General features: G+C 40.2%; 2 protein-coding genes across 6 annotated transcripts in view; one reads left to right on the forward strand and one right to left on the reverse strand.

Moving 5' to 3' along the window:
- NRAP (nebulin related anchoring protein) overlaps positions 1 to 16,316 on the forward strand; it is a 62,165-nt gene extending 45,849 nt beyond the window's left edge. For all 5 annotated transcript variants that reach the window (XM_050958919.1, XM_050958923.1, XM_050958920.1 and 2 more), the window contains 13 exons: positions 881 to 1,078; positions 1,752 to 1,856; positions 2,934 to 3,032; positions 3,802 to 3,906; positions 4,273 to 4,380; positions 6,097 to 6,408; positions 9,188 to 9,292; positions 9,962 to 10,060; positions 10,184 to 10,288; positions 13,058 to 13,165; positions 13,878 to 14,189; positions 14,473 to 14,625; positions 15,853 to 16,316. In XM_050958919.1, coding sequence (XP_050814876.1) covers positions 881 to 1,078; positions 1,752 to 1,856; positions 2,934 to 3,032; positions 3,802 to 3,906; positions 4,273 to 4,380; positions 6,097 to 6,408; positions 9,188 to 9,292; positions 9,962 to 10,060; positions 10,184 to 10,288; positions 13,058 to 13,165; positions 13,878 to 14,189; positions 14,473 to 14,625; positions 15,853 to 15,954 — 1,911 coding nt within the window. In that variant the 3' untranslated portion in view covers positions 15,955 to 16,316. The remainder of the gene's footprint in view (positions 1 to 880; positions 1,079 to 1,751; positions 1,857 to 2,933; positions 3,033 to 3,801; positions 3,907 to 4,272; positions 4,381 to 6,096; positions 6,409 to 9,187; positions 9,293 to 9,961; positions 10,061 to 10,183; positions 10,289 to 13,057; positions 13,166 to 13,877; positions 14,190 to 14,472; positions 14,626 to 15,852) is intronic.
- A 1,591-nt stretch (positions 16,317 to 17,907) lies between these two features.
- The window catches only part of HABP2 (hyaluronan binding protein 2), a 43,263-nt gene continuing 41,015 nt past the window's right edge, over positions 17,908 to 20,155 (reverse strand). The window contains exons 12-13 of the mRNA XM_050960697.1: positions 18,998 to 19,143; positions 17,908 to 18,084 (exon numbers count right to left, since the gene is read on the reverse strand). Of these exons, the coding sequence (XP_050816654.1) occupies positions 17,908 to 18,084; positions 18,998 to 19,143 (323 nt within the window). The remainder of the gene's footprint in view (positions 18,085 to 18,997; positions 19,144 to 20,155) is intronic.

The raw sequence follows: 20,155 nt of genomic DNA on the forward strand, positions 1-20,155 counted from the left end.
GAAGTAAATAGGAATGTTTCCGTGAACTCCAACAACTGTTGGATTGGGTTTATACTGGAATGCTTTGTTATATCAAGGTGAGAACATCATATTTTTTGTTGTAAGCCCAACAATGGATATTAGTTCTAGTGATCTGAAAACCTTAAATAAAGGTCAGTTTGGAGCAGATTTTAATAAAGTAATAAAGAACCATCTGCACCACCCATCAAGTTTGTTAAATCATTTTGATTAGCACCAAAAACTCTAAATGTTTATCTGAATCTCCTGAGTCAGCATAAGTCATTTGAAATTTCATGAGAATAAGATTTCTCTGAATTTTTCTACTATTTCATCATCTTTTTCTGGCCAGAACTAAGTAGTGCAAAGACTCCTGTGAAAATAATTTTAAAAATTTATAAAAGGTTACCCAAGTATATTAGAATTTTAAAACTATTTTGCGTGAAGGTCTGGGCTAATTCTTGTTTTCTCTAAAAAAGTTCAGATATTGCTCTATAGGTTTATTATCATGAAATATCTTTAAGAGTTTGTTAGTGCTTTGTAAAAATATAATTAGTTTTTCAGAATCAACTGTGAGATTTGCAGTTTTACCAATAACTTATTTCTTTAGCTTTAATTATATTCAGCCTTAAAAGGATTCCAAATATAGATAATAACATTGCAATTATTTTAAAATAATGTTGACGACTACTCTTTTTTGGCCAAAAATTGACTGTCATATAATCTAATTTTGTGTATACTTAAATTGGGCTGGGGAATTTATTAAAATAAGAGAATGATTTGTATAGGAAATTGGAGGAATGTGGAAACTATCCCTTTAATCAGAGCTTGAATTTTAAGCCATACCTCTGTCTATAAAGTGATCCATTTATTTTTATAACAGGTAAAATACAAAAAGGGTTTTGAGCATATGAAGACTCAGTTCCATCTGCCACTGGATATGGTAAACTTAGTGCATGCCCGGCAAGCCCAGTCATTAGTCAGCGATCAGGAATACAGAAAACTACTTCACCAGTACACCCCTGTGACGGATGATGTGAGATTGCAGTGTGCTAAGAAAGCTTATAAACTCCAGAGTGAGGTAAATGAAAATCATCTCAGTGATTATCCCGTTGGGTCTGACACATGATAGTTATATTCCAGACCATTACATCCACAGATACATACATCTGAGCAGCAATTGTGGAGTAAACAGGGACTGTTCTCCCTTGATTACATTGATGAATGAGACGTGTATCTGTCTGGGACTTGGGCAGTAAAGAGTTACAATAAAAGGAATTCTCCAATGAATGAGATGGCCTTCTAAAGGCCCTGTTAATTGTGTAAACTGTTTGCCCTGTGGCCTTTGACCTGCTATGAATCTGAATGTAATTGGTGCATATATCCAGAAGAAGGCTGCATACAATTTTAAAAAATCTGATTCGTAAGAGACCTATAAACTGTAGCTTAAGACTAAATCTACAAAATCAGTGGAGTTCTAATAAGGACGAATTTGGCCCACTATGTAATCTTGAACTACACAATTCTTTACAAATCCAGGGCCTACACCACCACAGGCAGTGTTGTGCCTTAGAAAGATGCCTCTGTATGCCCCTATCGATCAGTTTTACACCTTTATGATAATTTGACCTGTCTTGTAATAGCCTAGGCTTCTAATTCAGAGATGCTGTAAAATGTAAGATTGTGTCTACCTGGGTGCTGAGGGGGCATCTTAAATACAAACTTGTAAATTACTTTTCCTGGGTTCCCCATAGAATTTGTACAGGTCTGACATGAACTTTATGAAAGGAGTTGGCTGTATTACTCCAGGGGCCCTAGAGATTGAAGGAAAGAAGAAAGCTTCTGAACTCATCAGCGAGGTAACAATAGAGAGATTTGATTTCTCCAGTACAAACAAGAATTTGCCAGATGTGTGTTTAATAAACTGGGTTGGCAAAGTGACTCATTGGATTAATGGTAGACTCCCTCCCCCTTGATTTGATCACACCATTAATGTTCTGATTTCAGATGGGTGAACCTGATGGAGTTTGAGGTTTTGCAGACCTCATTAACTATTTTCACAATCTTTTCCTCCTGTGTTCTGAATGTATGTGGTTAGTATTTTTAAGATGCATTATTTTATATAAAAAAGTATATTTCCAGCTAAGAGGAAACCTGTGCCCTCTATTACACATAGTAGTAACATTCCCCAAAAGCTAGGCTTGCACTTTGGAGTGACCTGAACATTGAATTGTTCCTTGCCCCTACTCTGCTCCTTTTTTCAGAGTTTCTCTGTGTTTTGCATTCTGCCTACTTAGAATTCTGTTTTCCACCCTAGTTTCCAATTTGATTTTTCCTTCTCCACCTTCTCCCTGCTGTTCACCTTGCTAGTTTCTCCAAAGCAAAAGCTGAATCCAATGACCATGTTCAAATAGGTTTGGAACTAGGCAAAAATGAGTTTGCACATCTCTAGTCCTACTCTGATGAATAGATCAGGTGCTTTGATCCTTGTGATGAGCTCTGGTTTTTGTTCATAATTCTCACTTACCTCCTCAAAGTAAGTGAAACCTCAACTTTTCCAAGGGCTTAAACGTGGAAAATTCAAATGCAGCAACTAGGGATTGAGCCTTTGACAAGGAAACTCTGATTTCAATAGTCAGGACCAGTGACACGAAGAGGTAAAATAATAAAATTTCTACATCAAGTTTGGCAGCACACTGATTTAAACCATACAATATTCCCAATCTGTTCTTCATTGTCACTAATGAGACATGAATGCACCAGATTAATGGGAGCAATTGATAAACTGGCCTAATGGTTAATAGATGAACATTCTTTACAAAGCACCATTTTAAGCACAAGAAGTGAAACCAAAGCACTAGTATTAGGGAGACAGGTCCCTTATCTGACAAGACAATTTAGTGCTTCTGTTCATTTTTCTTTGTGTGTGAACTCAGAGTGAATATCGTCAGCAGCCACATTCCTTCAAGTACACATCGGTGACAGACTCTCCTGGCCTCCTTCATGCAAAATTCAGCAACATGATTGCTAATGAGGTAAGCTCTAGTAACGTGGATCAGAAAATGTGCGTTTTAAAATGCAAAGAGCTAGGGAAGGAGGAATGGGAGGGAGAGAACCTCATTCTGAGAAACATAATACATCAAAAGGAAAGAAGGCATTATTGATTTGTGCTTTGGCACAGTTAGATCATATTTTATTATTTCCGGACAAACATTTAGTATCATTTTGTCAATCAGATCTCTCCTTTAAAACTTCATAGATAGCCTCCATTTGAGATGAAGTCCTGTAATCAGGTTTTTCTACCTGAAAGCAAACAAAATGCAAATCAACTGCCTCAAAAATGTAGTAGAATCTACCTTCTTTGCATATACTGAGTAAGCAACATTAGAGCCCACCTAATGCTATCTGAGAACAAGAACCTCTTTCTCATTTTTGAAAAATTCACCGTGACCTGTCAAACATGCCAATTTCAGGAAAAATCCAACCATCCCAAAGTTCACCCCTCATTGAGACCCTCTTACCTAATATCTGCTCCTGGTATTTCTGATAGAACTAACAGTTCTGAAATATTTTCCTTAATATTTGGAACAATTCCTCCCCTCAAAAAAAATAAAAATAAACCCAACCCAAACCTCTTTCTAAAACAACAAACTCCGCCACCAAACCTATATAGGTGCAGTAAGCTTTGGTATATTTCTTTTGTACTTTTGTTCTAGCAAAATATTTAAGGCCATGCACTGTTGTTATATTATTTAAACATTATAGAAAATGAGTGGCAATTCTATTATCAAATCTCTTTCCTAGCGCCTGTATAAAGCAGCTGGAGAAGACATTCTGCATCACTGCACACTAACCCTAGGTCTGCCTGAGTTTTCGCGGGCAAGAATAAATGCAGCTAATCTCAGTGATGTAAGTGTTTGTTTTTTTCCTTATGCATATTTGGATTTACCTTGAGGAACAGTTCTGTACTGGCAGAGGTTTAGGACTAGATGACCTATTGGATCTATTCCATTTCTGTTTTCTCTGATTTGAATGCATGTACACTATGGGCTATTAGCACGTATACATATGTGAGTAAAATAAATCTACATAAAGAATAAGCTACACGTGTGTGTTTGAGATAATAAGATCTTCTATAGATAATAAAAAAAACCCTTTGGTAGTAAGAAATTGACTCACTAACTGTACAAAAAAATGTAAGAGGGTTTCTTTGTTCATTCTTTCATGCATTTAAAAATGAAACAGAGAAATCTACATGTGCCTTTCCCACTTTAGGCAAAGTACAGAGAGTCTTGGCATAATCTGTGCGCTCAAGGCTACAAGCTGACAATGGAAGCGATCCCTTTCCAGACTGCCAAGGCCTCCAGAGAAATTGCTAGTGATGTGAGTTGAATGATTCAACCTTCCATCTTGCCTAATTTCTGTTAACTTCATGTAAAACAATGTCTAAGGCAGATTTTACTGAATTAAAGCAATCCTATAACCATGTGAGACGAGTGTGAGACAGACTATATTACTTATGAATGAGATTCTTTGTGTGATTTTTTTTTTAAATAAAAAGAGTCACAGCTAATCAGAAACCAAACCCAGTCAAAGATCTGGGAAACATCCAGTGATTTTAAATATGGTGCAAGGTAGGGAAATTCTTCCCCTCTCTAATCTATCTAGATCAGGGGTAGGCAACCTATGGCACGGGTGCTAAAGGCGGCATACCAGCTGATTTTCAGTGGCACTCGCACTGCCCAGGTCCTGGCCACTGGTCCGGGGGGCTCTGCATTTTAATTTAGTTTTAAATGAAGCTTCTTAAACATTTTAAAAACCTTATTTACTTTACATACAACAATAGTTTAGTTATATATTATAGACTTATTGGAAGAGACCTTCTAAAAATGTTAAAATGTATTACTGGCATGCGAAACCTTAAATTAGAGTGAATAAATGAAGGCTTGGCACACCACTTCTGAAAGGTTGCCAACCTCTGATCTAGATCTTCAGCTCCAAACTTTCAACGTACCCACTAATTATGGGTGTCTGCCTCTTTTTGGACACCCACCTTGGGCCTGATTTTCAGAAGTGCAGAGCACTTACAACTTATACTGAAGTCACAAGAAGCTGTGAGTTCAGATCCTCCAGAAATCAGGTCATAGACATCTCAAGTTGGGCACTGAAAATTGGACTCCTGCAAATGTATATCTCAATAACTTCCCAGGCAAGGAATACATATGTTTCTCATCTTCAGAATTTTCTCTGGTTTGGATTATCATTGTCAGAACACATTAGGACATGGTGCTATTTTATCTGTAGCTAGTTTTAAGTCCTTTCCTTTCCCACGAGGGATTTCTTAAACAAATTATAAGAGTCACCGATAATTGAAACGAAATAAAAATACTTAATTTTGCATAGCATTGAGCTACATATTTTATTATGTCCAGGGGAATAAGATCTGAATGTTTTAAACATATATATACATTTCACGAAGTAGCTATACTTAGCGATTATATAGTGCTTGTGGCTGCAGCCTCAGATCTGCAATTCTGTAATAAAATTACGTCCATTTACAGGAGGTCTGAATTTGCCCCTTCATCTTCAAAGCACTTTATAAACATTAGCTACTGTAATTTAATCCCCTCAATTCCCCTGAATGGTAGATAAGTATTATTATTCCATTTAGACTACATTATAACCTCTTCAGGCCAGGCCTGGACCTTCTCTTTAAAGTTCCCTGCACACTGTTTATGCTATATAAGTAATAACAACAACAACAATAATCCTTGCCATTTCACAGAGAGGATAAATGCACAGTCACAGAGGGAGTCAAAGTCAGAGCTACAATGAGAATTCAATCATTCCTAGTGTTTATTCCTATGCTTAGACCTGTACCCTACGCTTCTCTCTCAAATCAGTTTATGGTCCAGGAACAGTTGGTCGGAAAAAAAACTGGTTACAGTGTGCACAATGTTTCTCTTTTGGGTAGATTTTGCATTCTCTTTTGGCCTCTTACAATTGGTATCTAAAAAGGGAATTTCATGGGAGTTAAAATTACAATGCACAATCTGAAGTTAAGCATGCTTGTTAAGCACCTTATCCTTTTATTTTCAGTGTCAATACAAGCACAATTTTGTGATGGAAAGAGGAAAGCACATCGGTGCCAGAAGCATTGTGGATGATACCAGGTTGCTACACTGCTTCCATGCTGGGAAATTGCAAAGCGAACAGGAGTATAAGAAAGGATCCCAGGAGATCTGGTCTCAGTACCATCTGCCCATGGACATGGTGAATCTAGTCCATGCTAGGAAAGCCCAGGCCTTAGTGAGCGAGCAAGATTATAGGAAAAGATTCCATGTGTATACAGCACTCCCTGAAGACTTGAAGATGCAGTGGGCAAAGAGAGCCCACATGCTACAGAGTGAGGTAAAGGCAGAACCCTCTTGTTAATTGCAAACAGGTTTAGAAACAGCAAAACTTACCAGTGACAAAAACCACAAGTTGATGCCAACACTCTGAAAATGCACCTGCAAACTCCTGCATGTGCATCTACAAAATGTTTGATCACATGCACAACTAGATCCACGTCTTCTGCAGGCACAAATGTGCACTGGGAAGGAGGTTTTATATTCAGAGATTAATTTGCAAGTGTCAATTGTGGAGGCTCTTTTGCAAATGGAGACCATAATATCAATGGCCACATTTTCAAAGAGGAGTCAGTTCAGTTTCTAATTACATATGTACAAATTTACACATGTAAATGGCTTGTTTCATGCAGATTTTGCACACCATTATGTTAAGTAAGTGATAAACTCTACACAGGCCAAATCTGTGCTCCATTTGTACTTGCATGTACTATTGTTCACATATGCCACTAAAGTACTCAAAAATTGTGTACGCAGGTGACTGCATATATAAAGTTGCCTGCATGCAAATAGCTACATTTTGACAGTTTGGCCACAAAGATTTTCTTTAATTGATAACTAATTACACATCATAAAGCTCCTTTGGCTGCCCTTTTGTTGCATGGAAAAAGCGAGGTTGAATGATACAGTGTAAGAATGTAGCTTGTGATGTTGATCTAATTCTTAATACATCTTTAGAGAACTGATGGTTTGCTGAACTCCAGAGTTTATTGAGTCAAATGATAGGATATTTGTTAGATTCAGTTGATCTGGATGAAGAAATATTAGTAGAGAGTCCATTTATGAGAGTGTCTGAACAGCAATCAAAGCTCTGGAGAGCTTGCATCTTGCTTTCTTACTTACTGTACCTACAATGTAACATCCCAACCGTACCCTTCTCTGCATCAAAAGGCACCTTGAAAGAGTCTTATGCACTTCATCTCTTCAGATGAAAGCCAACAATCCGTTTGAAGGATCCCTGTTGGCTTTGCCTCTCTATGTTATAAGTGTATCTAATTGTCTTTGTTCTTTGTTAGAGTGGAAAGAAAGCAAAAGATTTGCCAGTGGAAACTGGAGGATCCCAGTGTAAAAAGAGAGCCATTAGCAGGGGGCTTAGTTTTGTGTTGAGGGGGCAGCCTTAGATTTCTTTGCTCTCTGCTTTGACAGTAGCACAGAGTTTACACACAGATATTAACCACTAGAGAATACATTGGGGAAAAAACAGGCATTGCCAACTTCTTTTGGGTCAGGATTGTATTGCTGAAAGTTTCACCAAGTCCCTCAAAATGTTCCCCTGCAGTCAGCAACATATCATATTTCTTGCATAAAATACTCTTTGGTTTCTGCTCAACCTGTCCATCAATTCCATAAGCCTCCCACTTCTACCCCCCAAAAAACCTCACTCAGTTCCATGTGCTCCCTCCCCAAATCCATCAGTCCTTCCACCCGTGCCTTCCAGCCCTGACTCTGTGACTCCCCATGCTTACCAACCCCCTCAGCATATCACAGAGACTCCTGTTGGCGGCTCCCTCTATCTGACAGCTGGTCCTCACATCTGCAGTGGTGATGGTGACTGGGTTGTCCCGCAGCCTCTTGCTATATTTGGTTAGGTGGGGAATGGATCCTATCTGGTGAGGGGCTGGATGGTCAGTTGGGGAATACGTCCCTTTCAGTTCTTGAGGTGTAGAGGAGTTCTGTAGTGGTGCAGAGGTGTACAATGGTTTTGAGAGTCTGGCTGGAGTACCCTTGTGCTCTGATGCTTCCCTGCCATTGGAATGGCATTTGGGGCTGCCTTTCCATCCAATCCCCTCTTGTGGTCTGAAATCACATCACAGACCAAATGGCACACACAGCCCTGATATAGAGGAACTATGATAATCTGTGCATTACATTACACGAAAGTAACATTTCCATGGTCTAAACTCTTCAGTCTTTATCACTGGAGTTCATAAGAGTTTCTCTGGTAGGGACTGAGTAAAGAATTGATAAGGACTTCAGGATTTGGCTCCGTGTATTTTGAAACGTTCTGAGTAAGCCAGAAAAATAATCAAGATGATTTGACGAGGGATGTCACTCAAATAATCTAGGATCTTATCAGATGAGACAACAGATTTTACCGTCCTAGCTACCTCCCAGTAAGAATAAATGTTCTGCACTTATATAGCACCTGTCACCTGAGGAGCCAAGAGATGATTGATAGCTTTGCAGCCCCCTTTGAAATAAGTAATTGCTGTTCTCTCCATTTTAAATATGGAGAGCTGGAGGCATGGAACTGTTCAATGATTTGGTCAAAGTCACACAATGGGTCACTTGCAGAGTCCGGAGGAGAACCTCAAGGTTTTTTGTTCATCTTCCACTTGCTTTAACAATTGGCCCTATTCATTTTGTTAGCCCATTCTCTTTGTAGATGGGGCTTTAAGCCATATAGTGCAGAGAACTGCTATCCTCTTACAAAGTCAGGCTAATCAGAAAACATGCACTGGATAAAATAATTAGTATTGCTGAGTTGAACCAACTTCAGATAATTATTTTAAAAAGGGATCTTTTACATCCATACAGACAGGTTATTTCTGCTTTGAATCATGCTAATTCACTTGGGAGGCCTCCTCTTGTGACTTGCATATGGTTCATTATTTAATTCCTGGTGGAATGAACCAATGCAATTAGTTTGGTTTTATGACATGATATGTGCATGGAGAATGAAAAAGTCAAAAAGTTTAATATGAATTGGTCAGTCTTTTTAAAAAACCTAATAGCTGAGGATGCAAAACAGAAAAACTAACCATTTTCATTTTTAACAGTCTCGCTATAAAGCAGACCTGAACTTCATGAAAGGGGTTGGTTGGCTGGCTCTAAGATCTCCACAGATAGAAAATGTAAAGAAGGCTGGAGAGCTCATCAGTGAGGTACTGATAAATTTTTCATGGGCTGGCACCTCTGTAGGAATTGTTTACCATCAAGGCTCCTTGTTACATGACACTTACGAATGTAGCTTATCATTTCCTTTTGATGTGGGAGCCTGTTTATACAAAGCATAAGTTACCAAAGAGCAGTATGGGAGATGAGCGTCCACTTGTGACACTCGCGGCATATTTTCTATTTCAGTGGACATGCTTGTCTAAAAACAAAATATGTAAACAAATAAATGCAATAAATGCCTGTTTGAAATGCTAAGCAGATGAGCTACAGTTTTTAAAATTGCATGCTATTGTGCTATTGTGCATAACATCGACAGAAGGGTGATTTAGCCTAATCAGCATCATTTATTACGGCAGAAACTCTGTGTACCATTCCTAACTAGAGTTTATGAGATCTGTATATAAGAAGTGAATTTGTTAGTGCAAACTCCTGATTGCAAAAAGAAAAGGAACTTTTATTTGTGCACTCTGCAGTGGCACAATGGGACGACATTTGCCAGCATTAAAATAAGGGTTGGCACTAAAGAAAAAACACTTTGTTTTTAACACCATGATTTGAGAATAGTGGGGTTTTTTCCATTTTGTTCCTGTTGTCACATATGCAAAATTCTCATTGATCACTATTTAATAGAAGCCTCTTGTTTTTTTCACTTGCAGGCAAAGTATCGTCAGAAACCAGAGAGTATGAAGTTCACCACAGTGGTTGACTCTCCGGACCTGATACACGCTAAGCGTAGCTACATCCAGTGCAGTGATGTATGTTTCTTTTTCTTGTAATGGACCTCAAACTTTTTGTTATATTGTAGTGCATCAACTGGTTTTCCTCAACACTGCTGCCAGCACCAGAGTCGTCATGCTGAATACTTTTTGATTTCACAGAGGCTGTACAGATCTGGAGACTCCGATGCAATGCACAGATACACCCTACCTCCGGACCACCCAGATTTTGTCAGAGCCCGCCTGAACGCACTTCATATCAGTGATGTAAGTGACAGATCATTTTATTTCAGGCGGTAGACTTCGTAATAAACTGGACTGCTTCATTAAGGAAAACAGGTTTTAGGAAGTTTTCCTCTAGATACAGAAGGACAATAGACACATACCTGAGTCCAGACGGGATTGGAAGGCGGTATAGTTTTATTGACCAGAGAAATAAAACTCTTCTCCTTTGAGAAACAATTCTATTTGGTAGAGTGGAAACCTATCAAGAATTTCTATCTTCCAATCCAGTTGTGATTATTGGGCAAATTAAACAGCTGGCCTCTTGGGGGCTACATTTCAGTGATGGACAGTAAGATCCTTGGATCTACGTTTGTTCACTATGTGCTTTGGGTTCCTTCTGTGTATAAGATACACGTAAGGTTTTATTGTGTAATTTAAGCCTTAATCTGGCTGAAAGGCCAGTTATGGAGGTACAAGTGAGGCCTAAAAAATACATTTCTTGTTATCCTCTCTAATACGGGGAGAAAAATTTGTTGGTTTACAAACCTTCTCACTCATGTCTGACGAAAAGAGTAAAGAAGATCTGCTGCTCATGCAGCTAAAGCAGTTTTACCAAGTCTTGACAAATCTCATAATTGTCAGATCTGCATGTAATGTTTCTTCTCAAGATACCAACGTATTTCAACTAGAATTACCAGAGGAGCGGTGGGGATATGGAGATCTTTGTAGCCTTTCATTAAACATCAAATTGTCTGCGGTATTTACAGAATTGGATCATGTGCTGCACATGGAAGGCTGTTGAGGGAGAATGACCTTCCAGTGCACAAAAAGCCATTGATATTTTAAAGCTGTGGAGATAACTATGAATCAAATGGATGTAATGTGTGAGGAGGAGGACAAAACTCTGCACACTGTGATAAAGAAAATGACTCATGGGGTTCCAGATCAAAGGACCCATGTAATATTAAGACTCACAGTGGCAACGCAAAAGCTTTGAGAGATTACATTAAAAAAAAAAAAGCCAGACAGGAAATGACTGTGATGTAGCATACAGCCTGCACCCAGCAGTTACTAAATGTAGAGGGAATTGTGGGTACAAGTTGAGAATCTGGGCAAATGTCATTGTCGGAGAGAGACTAAAGATCATTGGATTCACATTTCAGCACATTGGAGCAGGTAGTTTTATAAAGCCCATGCAAATAATGATCAAAAGTTGCATGCCATCTGAAGGCTACAGAGTTGCCTCAGTCCAATCGTAGGTGTCCGCATGTGAAAAACAACAGTCCCAATTTCCACTTCCTGGTTGGAAGCAAGGGGCAGATTGAGTCTGGAGACTGAACCAGAACTAGGGCACATTAGTGGGTCTTGCACTGGCACCTCCCATCCTGTAACTGTTCAGAACGTCCGCTGGCTCAGTCTGCTGTCTTGCACAACCACCACTTTCACTTGCAAAACATAAAAAATAGGTTAATGTATTTTAGAACTTGAAATATATATTGGTGACGTGCTCAGATGTAAAACATACACCAGAAAAACTAGACTGCAGTCTTAGACAGGGCCGCCCAGAGGATTCCGGGGGTCTGGGGTCTTCGGCGGCGGGGGGCCCCTGCTTCGGCGGTAATTCGGCAGCGCGGTGCCCCTTTCATTCCAGGACCTGCCACCGAAGTGCCCCGAAGACCCACGGCAGGGACCCCCTGACGCTGAAGCAGGACCCGCCACTGAAGTGCAGCCCGGTCTTCAGCGGTTATTTGGCTGCGGGGCGCCCCCGCCGCGGGTCTTCGGGGCATTTTGGCTGCGGGTCCTGGAACGGAAGGGCCTCCCACCGCCGAATTACTGCCGAAGACTGGGCTGTATTTCGGCGGTGGGTCCCACTTTGGCGGTAATTCACTGGCGGGGGGTCCTTCCGCCCCGGAGCGGAAGGACCCCCAGCCAGCGAAGACTGGGAGCGGAAGACGCTCTGGGCCCCACAAGAGTTTTCCGAGCCCCCCAGAGCGAGTGAAGGACCCCGCTCCAGGGGCCCCAAAAAACTCTCGTGGGGGCCCCGGCGGGACCCGGGGCCTGGGACAAATTGCCCCTCTTGCCCACCTCCCCCCCGGGCGGCCCTGGTCTCAGAGGGTGCAGGTGAATAAAATTAGAAAGGGAAAAAATAGAAGTGTGCGCTGAGACTTAAAAAAAAATCAGATACAGCAATTTATGTAGCCAGCGCATAGGATTTGACACTGCATCCTATCCACTCTGAAAGCTATTGTATAAATACCACTACTTGGAAAAGAACCAGAACTAGAGCACTTTCACTTTGAGAATGCATTTCATAGCCTCAAAGTCATATCCAATGTGTTACGGGCAGATGTTATTCCAGATAAGTTAACGAAACCACATGTAACATGGGACTGAAACAGAGCACGTTAGAAAAGCTTGAAATGACTGGTTACTGAAACTCTGGTAGTGAAATTCTGAAGACACAAAACCCAAGGCACTACAAGTGGATGCATCAAAAGACAGAATAAGGGCAATATCGATGCAATATTGATGTGGCTGATGCATCAAAGTCACTAATAGAAACTCAATACAATCAAAACCACTCCATGTGAAAATGTAAAAAGAAATCCTGATGGTTGTATTTTGATATGAGAGATTTCATCATTATGTTTAATAGGAAAGAAACTGAAGTGCTATAGAATCTGATCCCAAATCTCTGGAGATTGCTGTCCAGATTCATCATGACAATGAATCCTTTAGAATAAAACATGTATTACTGCAGCCACAAAAATGGATTTAATAGACTGTTTTCTCCTCTTCTTTTTAACACAGAAAATGTATAAAACAGCTTGGGAACAGACAAGGGCAGCTGGCTATGATTTTAGGTTGGATGCCATCCCATTCCAGACAGCTAAAGCTTCAAGAGAAATTGCCAGTGATGTAAGAAGTGTTCAGTTTACAAAATACACTCCTACAAAGCCATTAAACCCTGACATAAAAAGTGGGTCTTGGAGGCCAGTTTGAGTGAGGTGGTTATGTAGTCAAACTAGATGTTTGTGCAGAATTAAGTTTTCCACTAGGAACGCCATTTCATAATATACAGTACTTGACAGGGGTATTTTTGAAGGACCTAGTCATGGGGGGTAGGTTCTGATGATATAGCACTGTAAATTGGGTACAAGGTTTTGATTAGTCAAAATAGTGGGCTTACCTAGGTCACTTATTAGACTGAGTGTGAACGCACAAGATATTGGGTCACCCTGTGAACACATAGGCAAAGAAATTGCAGTGACAGAAACTGCATTGCTTGAGTCATTTATAAATGGACTAGCCAGCTCAAGGCAAAAAGTAGACAGCTCTCCAAGAAATGGTCCTACATTGGCAGGGGTGGTGGCTTCATACATTTTTTCCTGTTTCTTTAACAATTACCAAAGAGTTTATTGTACTGTGGTTACATAGTTGTACTATAAATAATGGCTTTTTTACAAAAAAGTATACACACACATGGCTCAGACTCCTCTTGGTTTAAGTGCACAGAAAGGATCCTGTGCCTGCTGAAGAGAGAGCTATTGATGGGAGGGGTGGGAATTCAGTTAATAAGGCAGTTGTATGATAATGTACAAATGAGATTTCGTTCTCCAATGCCCTGCAGTTCAGGTACAAAGAAGCCTTCCTGAGAGATAAAGGCCAACAGATCGGATTCCGTAATGTGAATGACGATCCCCAAATGAGGCACTTCATCAGGGTGGGAAAACTCCAGAGCAACAACCAATACAAGAAGGAGTTTGCCCAAAACAGGACACAGTTCACGAGTCACATTAATCAGGCCAGATTCATCCATGCTAAGAAGAGCCAGCAGCTAGTCAGCAATGTAAACTACAAACAGCCCCTGCCCCAGTACACTTGTGATCCTGAGCAGCTGAATCTGAAGCATGCAAAACAGGCCTACAAACTCCAGAGTGATGTAAGTATATTTGCTCTATCGGCTGTGTCTACAGCACTCACTCCAGGTGCTATCAGCTACTTTTGGTGATCCTTGTAGACCCTTCTTTGCTTACTAGTCTTGATTATTATAAAAATCCTATTGTTAAAAAAAAAAAAAAGGAGCATCTGTTTTCTAAGAATAAATAGCTGTTTGAGTCTTGATCCTGTAGGACCTGGCATGTGTCCTGTCTAACGTTTAATATGTGTGGTCTAACTAGAGCCACGCCTGATAATACCCAGTGGTGTCTATTGCATTTTTCCAGGTCAAATACAAGTCTGACTTGAACTGGATCAAAGGCATTGGCTGGACTCCTCCAGGCTCTTATAAAGTGGAAATGGCAAGAAGAGCTGCGGAGTTGGCATATGCTCAGGGAATGGCACCTGGGGGTACTTATGGTCAATATGAACACGGAGTGGTAAGTGGAATAAACCGCACTTCTCACAAAACCTCTGACACAACACAGCCCCCTAGACAGGATCTGAGCAATCATCCCATTGAGCACTTGTGAAAGTGACCAGATGGAGACCCTGGAGACTGCGGTCTCCCCGTTATTTAGCCACAGAACAAGGGCAGTGTCTGTTCATGCTTTCCCCACACAACTCTACCACTGTGCCTCAACCCTAATCTAGGGTCACTCTCCATGAAGGTCAGCCTCCAGGGAGGGGCTAGGAAACTCCATAGGGTGGAGAGGATTTGGCTCCCCTGTGGAACGCACAGAGGGTTTTGTCCTGTGGATTGCTTTTGGTCCACAGGGATCTTGGTACTCATGGAGAGCAGGGGCCTCTAAGTCCTTGCATGGCTCCCCTGGTCTTCCCTTTCCCTAATTTCAGTAAGGTGCCTTTAGGAACAATTCTGCCATTGAATCCCCTCTGACAGCCAGGTTGAAAGCCCCTTTGGGTGGGCTTGTGGCAGTGTTATGGCAGTAACTGCAGGATGATTTCTGTTTAGAGATCTACTTGGATGTGGGGGGAGCATGCAGAACTCTGCAGCTATAGTGGGAGCAGGGGATTAAAGCCCCTAACGCATGGAGTGGGAGGGTGGAGATTCTCCAGCATTTCCTCTCTCCCTATTCTCAGATTTCACCCCGAATTTGTTACTTCCCTCACACCACTGCACGGCAGAGGAGCATACGACCCTGGTAGTGTCCCAGATACTGTTAAATATTATGCTCCAGTAAAATAGCAGCATTACCTTTTCATTTTTTGTTTCTTTTAAAGTTTATCTTTCTCAACAAGACCAGCCCAAGAGAAATATAAGACACACATTGTATACTCCCCATCTGCAAAGTGATGGGGGGGAATAATTATAAATCTATTACTTGAATAAGACAGCTTGAGTCTCACACATAGGACTCAGCTGCCCTTCACAGAGACACCTCCTCATCGCTCTCGATTGCTTGCTCCTTATTTAGGGTGTAAATTAGAAATGGGGACCCAGTAGCAAACTTCTGCCCTCAGCCACACAACTGTGTTAGCTATTTTCACATAGCTAAGGGCAGGAGTTTGGCCTAAGTGCAGTAATAATCCTTATTTTGCTCATTTTTGTGCCAGATGGATTTTTTTTAAATTCAGCTGTGACCGGATAATAAAACACTCCTTTTATGTTGGTTCTTTCCCACAACTTAGTTGGTTTGGTTTTGCAGGAGCGGGCAGAGGCAGGAGGATCCCAGCAGGTCAGCGTCAACCCTGATGCTTCAGAAATTCTGCAAGTCAAGCGCAGGAAAATGCAGCTGTTTAAGAAATGAATAAAGACAGATGAGGCAGCACCGCAGCTTACATGAAAACATTTAGCTTTTTGAGCTTGTCCTGTAGCTTTCCTGACTAAGGAGCACAGTAGATGGCATCTAAGAACTGTTTTGGTGTATTTCAGTTTCTTTAAAAAAAAAAAACAACCACCACACAGACCCTGCAATTTAATATTGATCTTTATATTTTTGTGTGGATACTTTAAGACAAGTGGTTTATAATTGTAGGTAATACAAAGTATGGTATTTATTTATGGCTGTCAATGAAATTCGTACTAGATGACTGGCAGGCTCAGCTTTGTACTAAAGATGACTAGGCCCTGATTTGTATTGAATAAATCCGATGCACTTGTTTCCATAAATGATGCCTTTAGATATTTTAGAATTGGTTCCTGGTTTGTTGGCACCTTGACATTAAAGGACACAAGATAATGCTTTAAATCTCTTGGCAGGTGAATATGCACAAGGCAAGGGCTGATGGAAGCTAAATTAGCATTGATTAATTGGGTCATATTCTTTAAGGGACTTCAGAGGAGTTATCCCTGATTGACAGAGATCAGGAGAAGACTCAGGTACTAATTGTGAAGAGGGTGGTTAGAAATTATTGCAATGGAAATAGCTTTTGATGGATTATGGGGGCTGTTTATAAAACATCCCAATGGCATGAGGTTTAAAATGGGGGTTCTCAAACTGGGGGTTGGGATCCCTCAGGGGATCACAAGGTTATTACATGGGGGGGGCGTGAGCTGTCAGCTTCCAGCATTTATAATGGTGTTAAATATGTTAAAGTGTTTTAAATTTATAAGGGGGGGAAGGGTCTCACACACACAGGCTTGCGATGTGAAAGGGGTCACCAGTACAAAACTTTGAGAACCACTGGTTTATAATCAACCATAAAAGCCAAAAATACCCAAATGAGAGAGACATTGTTACACTTTGTAGACCAACTCTTCACATAAACCAGTGGGCATGCTTCCATCTCAGAATTAACATCAATCCCATATTTTCCAAATTTTCCTCAAAGACTGCAGAGTAACTGAACAAAAATATGCAATTCTATCTGTAAAATGAAATTCCAGGTTTATGTCTAACAATTAAGACATTATAATCTAGGTTTAGTAAATAATTCAGCTATCATCAGATACAAAGAAAAGTGGGGAAAAAACAAAAAAAAAATCAACATTTTCAAAATTATTCTGAAATAATTTAGATTTACATTATAGAAGGGGGGAAGGATAGCTCAGTGGTTTGCACATTGGCCTGCTAAAGCCAGGGTTGGGAGTTCAATCCTTTGAGGGAACTGGGGTAAAGATCTGTCTGGGGATTGGTCTTGCTTTGAACAGGGGGTTGGACTAGATGACATCCTGAGTCCCCTCCAACCCTGATATTCTATAAAAAAAATATATATATTTTACATCCTTTTGCTGACAGACAGAGATACACAAATTGGGCCGAGCCTGCAAACATATGTACGTGAATAACTTTATGCATGTGCATAGTACCAGTGACGTCATTGGGAATACTTCTGCATGTGAACAGCTTCACATGGCTAAGTGTTTTACAAGACAAAAATCTCAGAAGAAAATAAGAAATTGACTGTCCAGTTGATTTTGGGCAAAGCAGAGCAGCTCTCGTTCCTTATATCTGAGCCACAAAAGACTTCAGCAGACTTTGGATCAGACCCTTTAAGTCACTGAAAAGACATTAAAAGAACCTATGGGAGTTTCAGTTTTCAGCTAAATCTTACATACATACATTGGTACTGTTCACCAGAGATTGAAATTTGTGTTGATGCATGAGGTCTGAAGCTGCAGCTATTGCTATTTTCTCTATAGCCACCACCATCTTGGATATGTTGTCATGGTCACAGTGCCATCAATAATGTTGGAGGAGGATGGAATAAAGAAAATTAAATTTCTCAGGTTTACCATTTGCCTTTCCAGAAAGTGTCGCTTACTCGTGTGAACTGGACTCCTGCTGAATTTTTGATTTAATCCAATTGAGGAATCTTGTCACTTGGGTATAAACTCCTGGTTTATCTTTTAAACCACACTGTTCGCCCCAGCTCACAATTCCGTAGACATAATAGGAGCCATTTTGTACACAGGTTAGAGGACCCCCAGAATCTCCCTGAGGAGAGAAGAAAAAAAAAGCCATTCTTTGCATTCTAAAATAAAGCAAAATGTTGCACAGCAACAAAATTTCTCTCTCAAGCACAAGCTTTTGAGGTTTTGAATGATTTTTTTTATACAGATGTGCTAAGGAGGTTCCGGTTAGATCCTGATTAGGTTTAGGACACCGATCTGGATTCCGGTAAAATGACAGTGAAAACTCAAACTGTTCTTGTGAAGTTCTGGCTCAAACTAGCAGAAATCTCACAAGTTCACATGATATTTCCAGAGCCATGAATGGAATTCATTTGGCATTCTGGTCATAATCTTGATTCATAACTATACGGGCAGATTCAGCTTGTGTATCAAAATGTCTGTAAAAGGGAGGTGGGCCCATCTTTAGTTTTGTTATTTTCATTTAAAGGTTTATGGAAAAACCCCAAAGGCATATTGAGCCAGGTTTTGCTGTGTTACAATAGTTCAACTCCGGAGTGGCTTTGGATTTACACCAGAGTAACAGAGTAAATCAATCCTAACTTCCCCCATGCATGTGAGATCTGATGAGGAAGATCAAGTTGGGGGGGGGCTGGTGCTCATGACAAAGAAGAATCTGACAGATTTGAGAAGAGCGAGAGAAAAAAAAAAGATTAGACGGTTTATGCATTAAGAAGAGTTCTGGGTAAACATCTGAACTTTGGAACTTTTCCAATGGAACCTCTAAACCATCTTTGTCATTGATAGTGAGGACATTAATTGTAGGAATATGTCTCTCAAATCACACTGAAGAAAGAAGAAGGCTGTTTTAATGTGTTGATGGGAGAAACAGATACATATGTAGTATCCTGCCAGAGGCATTACTCTGCACAGCCTGACTATTTACATGATTTTTTTTAAAGAGAAATTAATGTTCAAATACAGAAAAAGCAACCGACCTGACAAGTATCAATTCCTGGTGCCTGCAGATTTCCTGCACAAAGCATGCTTTCATCCAGTTTGTTATCATATGCGCACCGTGCATTGCACCGCGTCTTGGAGATCAGCTTTACTCTGGCATCTAACAGCTGACGAGATCCTTCACCTACAAGATGTATGCCAGGAAAATGTGGAAAGTCACCTTCCCTTTCCCCACTTCATGTTATGTTTTTAATCTATGAGTTTGTTTGTAATTTGGATGGAGTGAGGGGGTCTGTCTGAAATTATACAAATTTAGTTAAAGCCCGTGCCTGGGAACTTCACTCAGAACATTAAAGGCATTGGGAGATTTGCCTGACTAGAGGAAGAGGAGGTTCTACAGGATTTGGTCATTGCATCTACACGTTTGCTAGTGGCATTCAATGGCCTGATTTTCAAAGGTGCTGATTACCTGCGGCCTCCATTGACTTCAATCAGATTTCTAGTTGCTCAGCACTTCTGAAAATCAAGCCACTATATATTTTTCGACGCACAAAATAGTGAGAAAGACAAAGAAGGTAAAAATCATACAATATTTAAAGGAGATAATTAATGGGACTCTAAAGACATATATCTTGAAAGGTGATAGCCGCTGATTCAAAGCACTACATCTGAAGCTACTTAAGGGTACTTTATGTGGTTTATAAGTTTGGGTTTGCTCCAAAGTTACAGGAAACATTTCACTGTCTCAGTGATTTCCTGAAACGCTAATAGTAGCTGTGTTCAGAGATTTCAGAGAAAGGGAGCCAATTGGAACACTTATTGGTGTTCTAAATAAAAAAATCAGAAGAACTCTTCAATTTAGATTTTTTTAAATGACCCATTACATTCTATTGGTGCATTCTGAACAAATGGGCACGATTTGCTATTGTTGACTTCAATGGGAGTTACATCAACAGAATTTGGCCCTATGTGTCATATCAGACTATCAGTTGCAAAGTACTAAGACACCTAACACACCCTGAATGAAACATTGGCCTTCTGTTACTTTACAGCAACACATCAATCAGAACATGAGAAAATACATTTTTCAGAAAATTGCCATTATCTTTTTTTTTTAAGCATAATTCTGACTCAGTGTTACCGGCTGCAGAAAAGTTTTGGGTAGAATTGCTTGAACTTGAAATGATTTGGATGTT

The sequence above is a fragment of the Gopherus flavomarginatus genome, chromosome 6, assembly GCF_025201925.1.
Source record: "Gopherus flavomarginatus isolate rGopFla2 chromosome 6, rGopFla2.mat.asm, whole genome shotgun sequence".
Classification (NCBI taxonomy): Eukaryota; Metazoa; Chordata; order Testudines; family Testudinidae; genus Gopherus; species Gopherus flavomarginatus.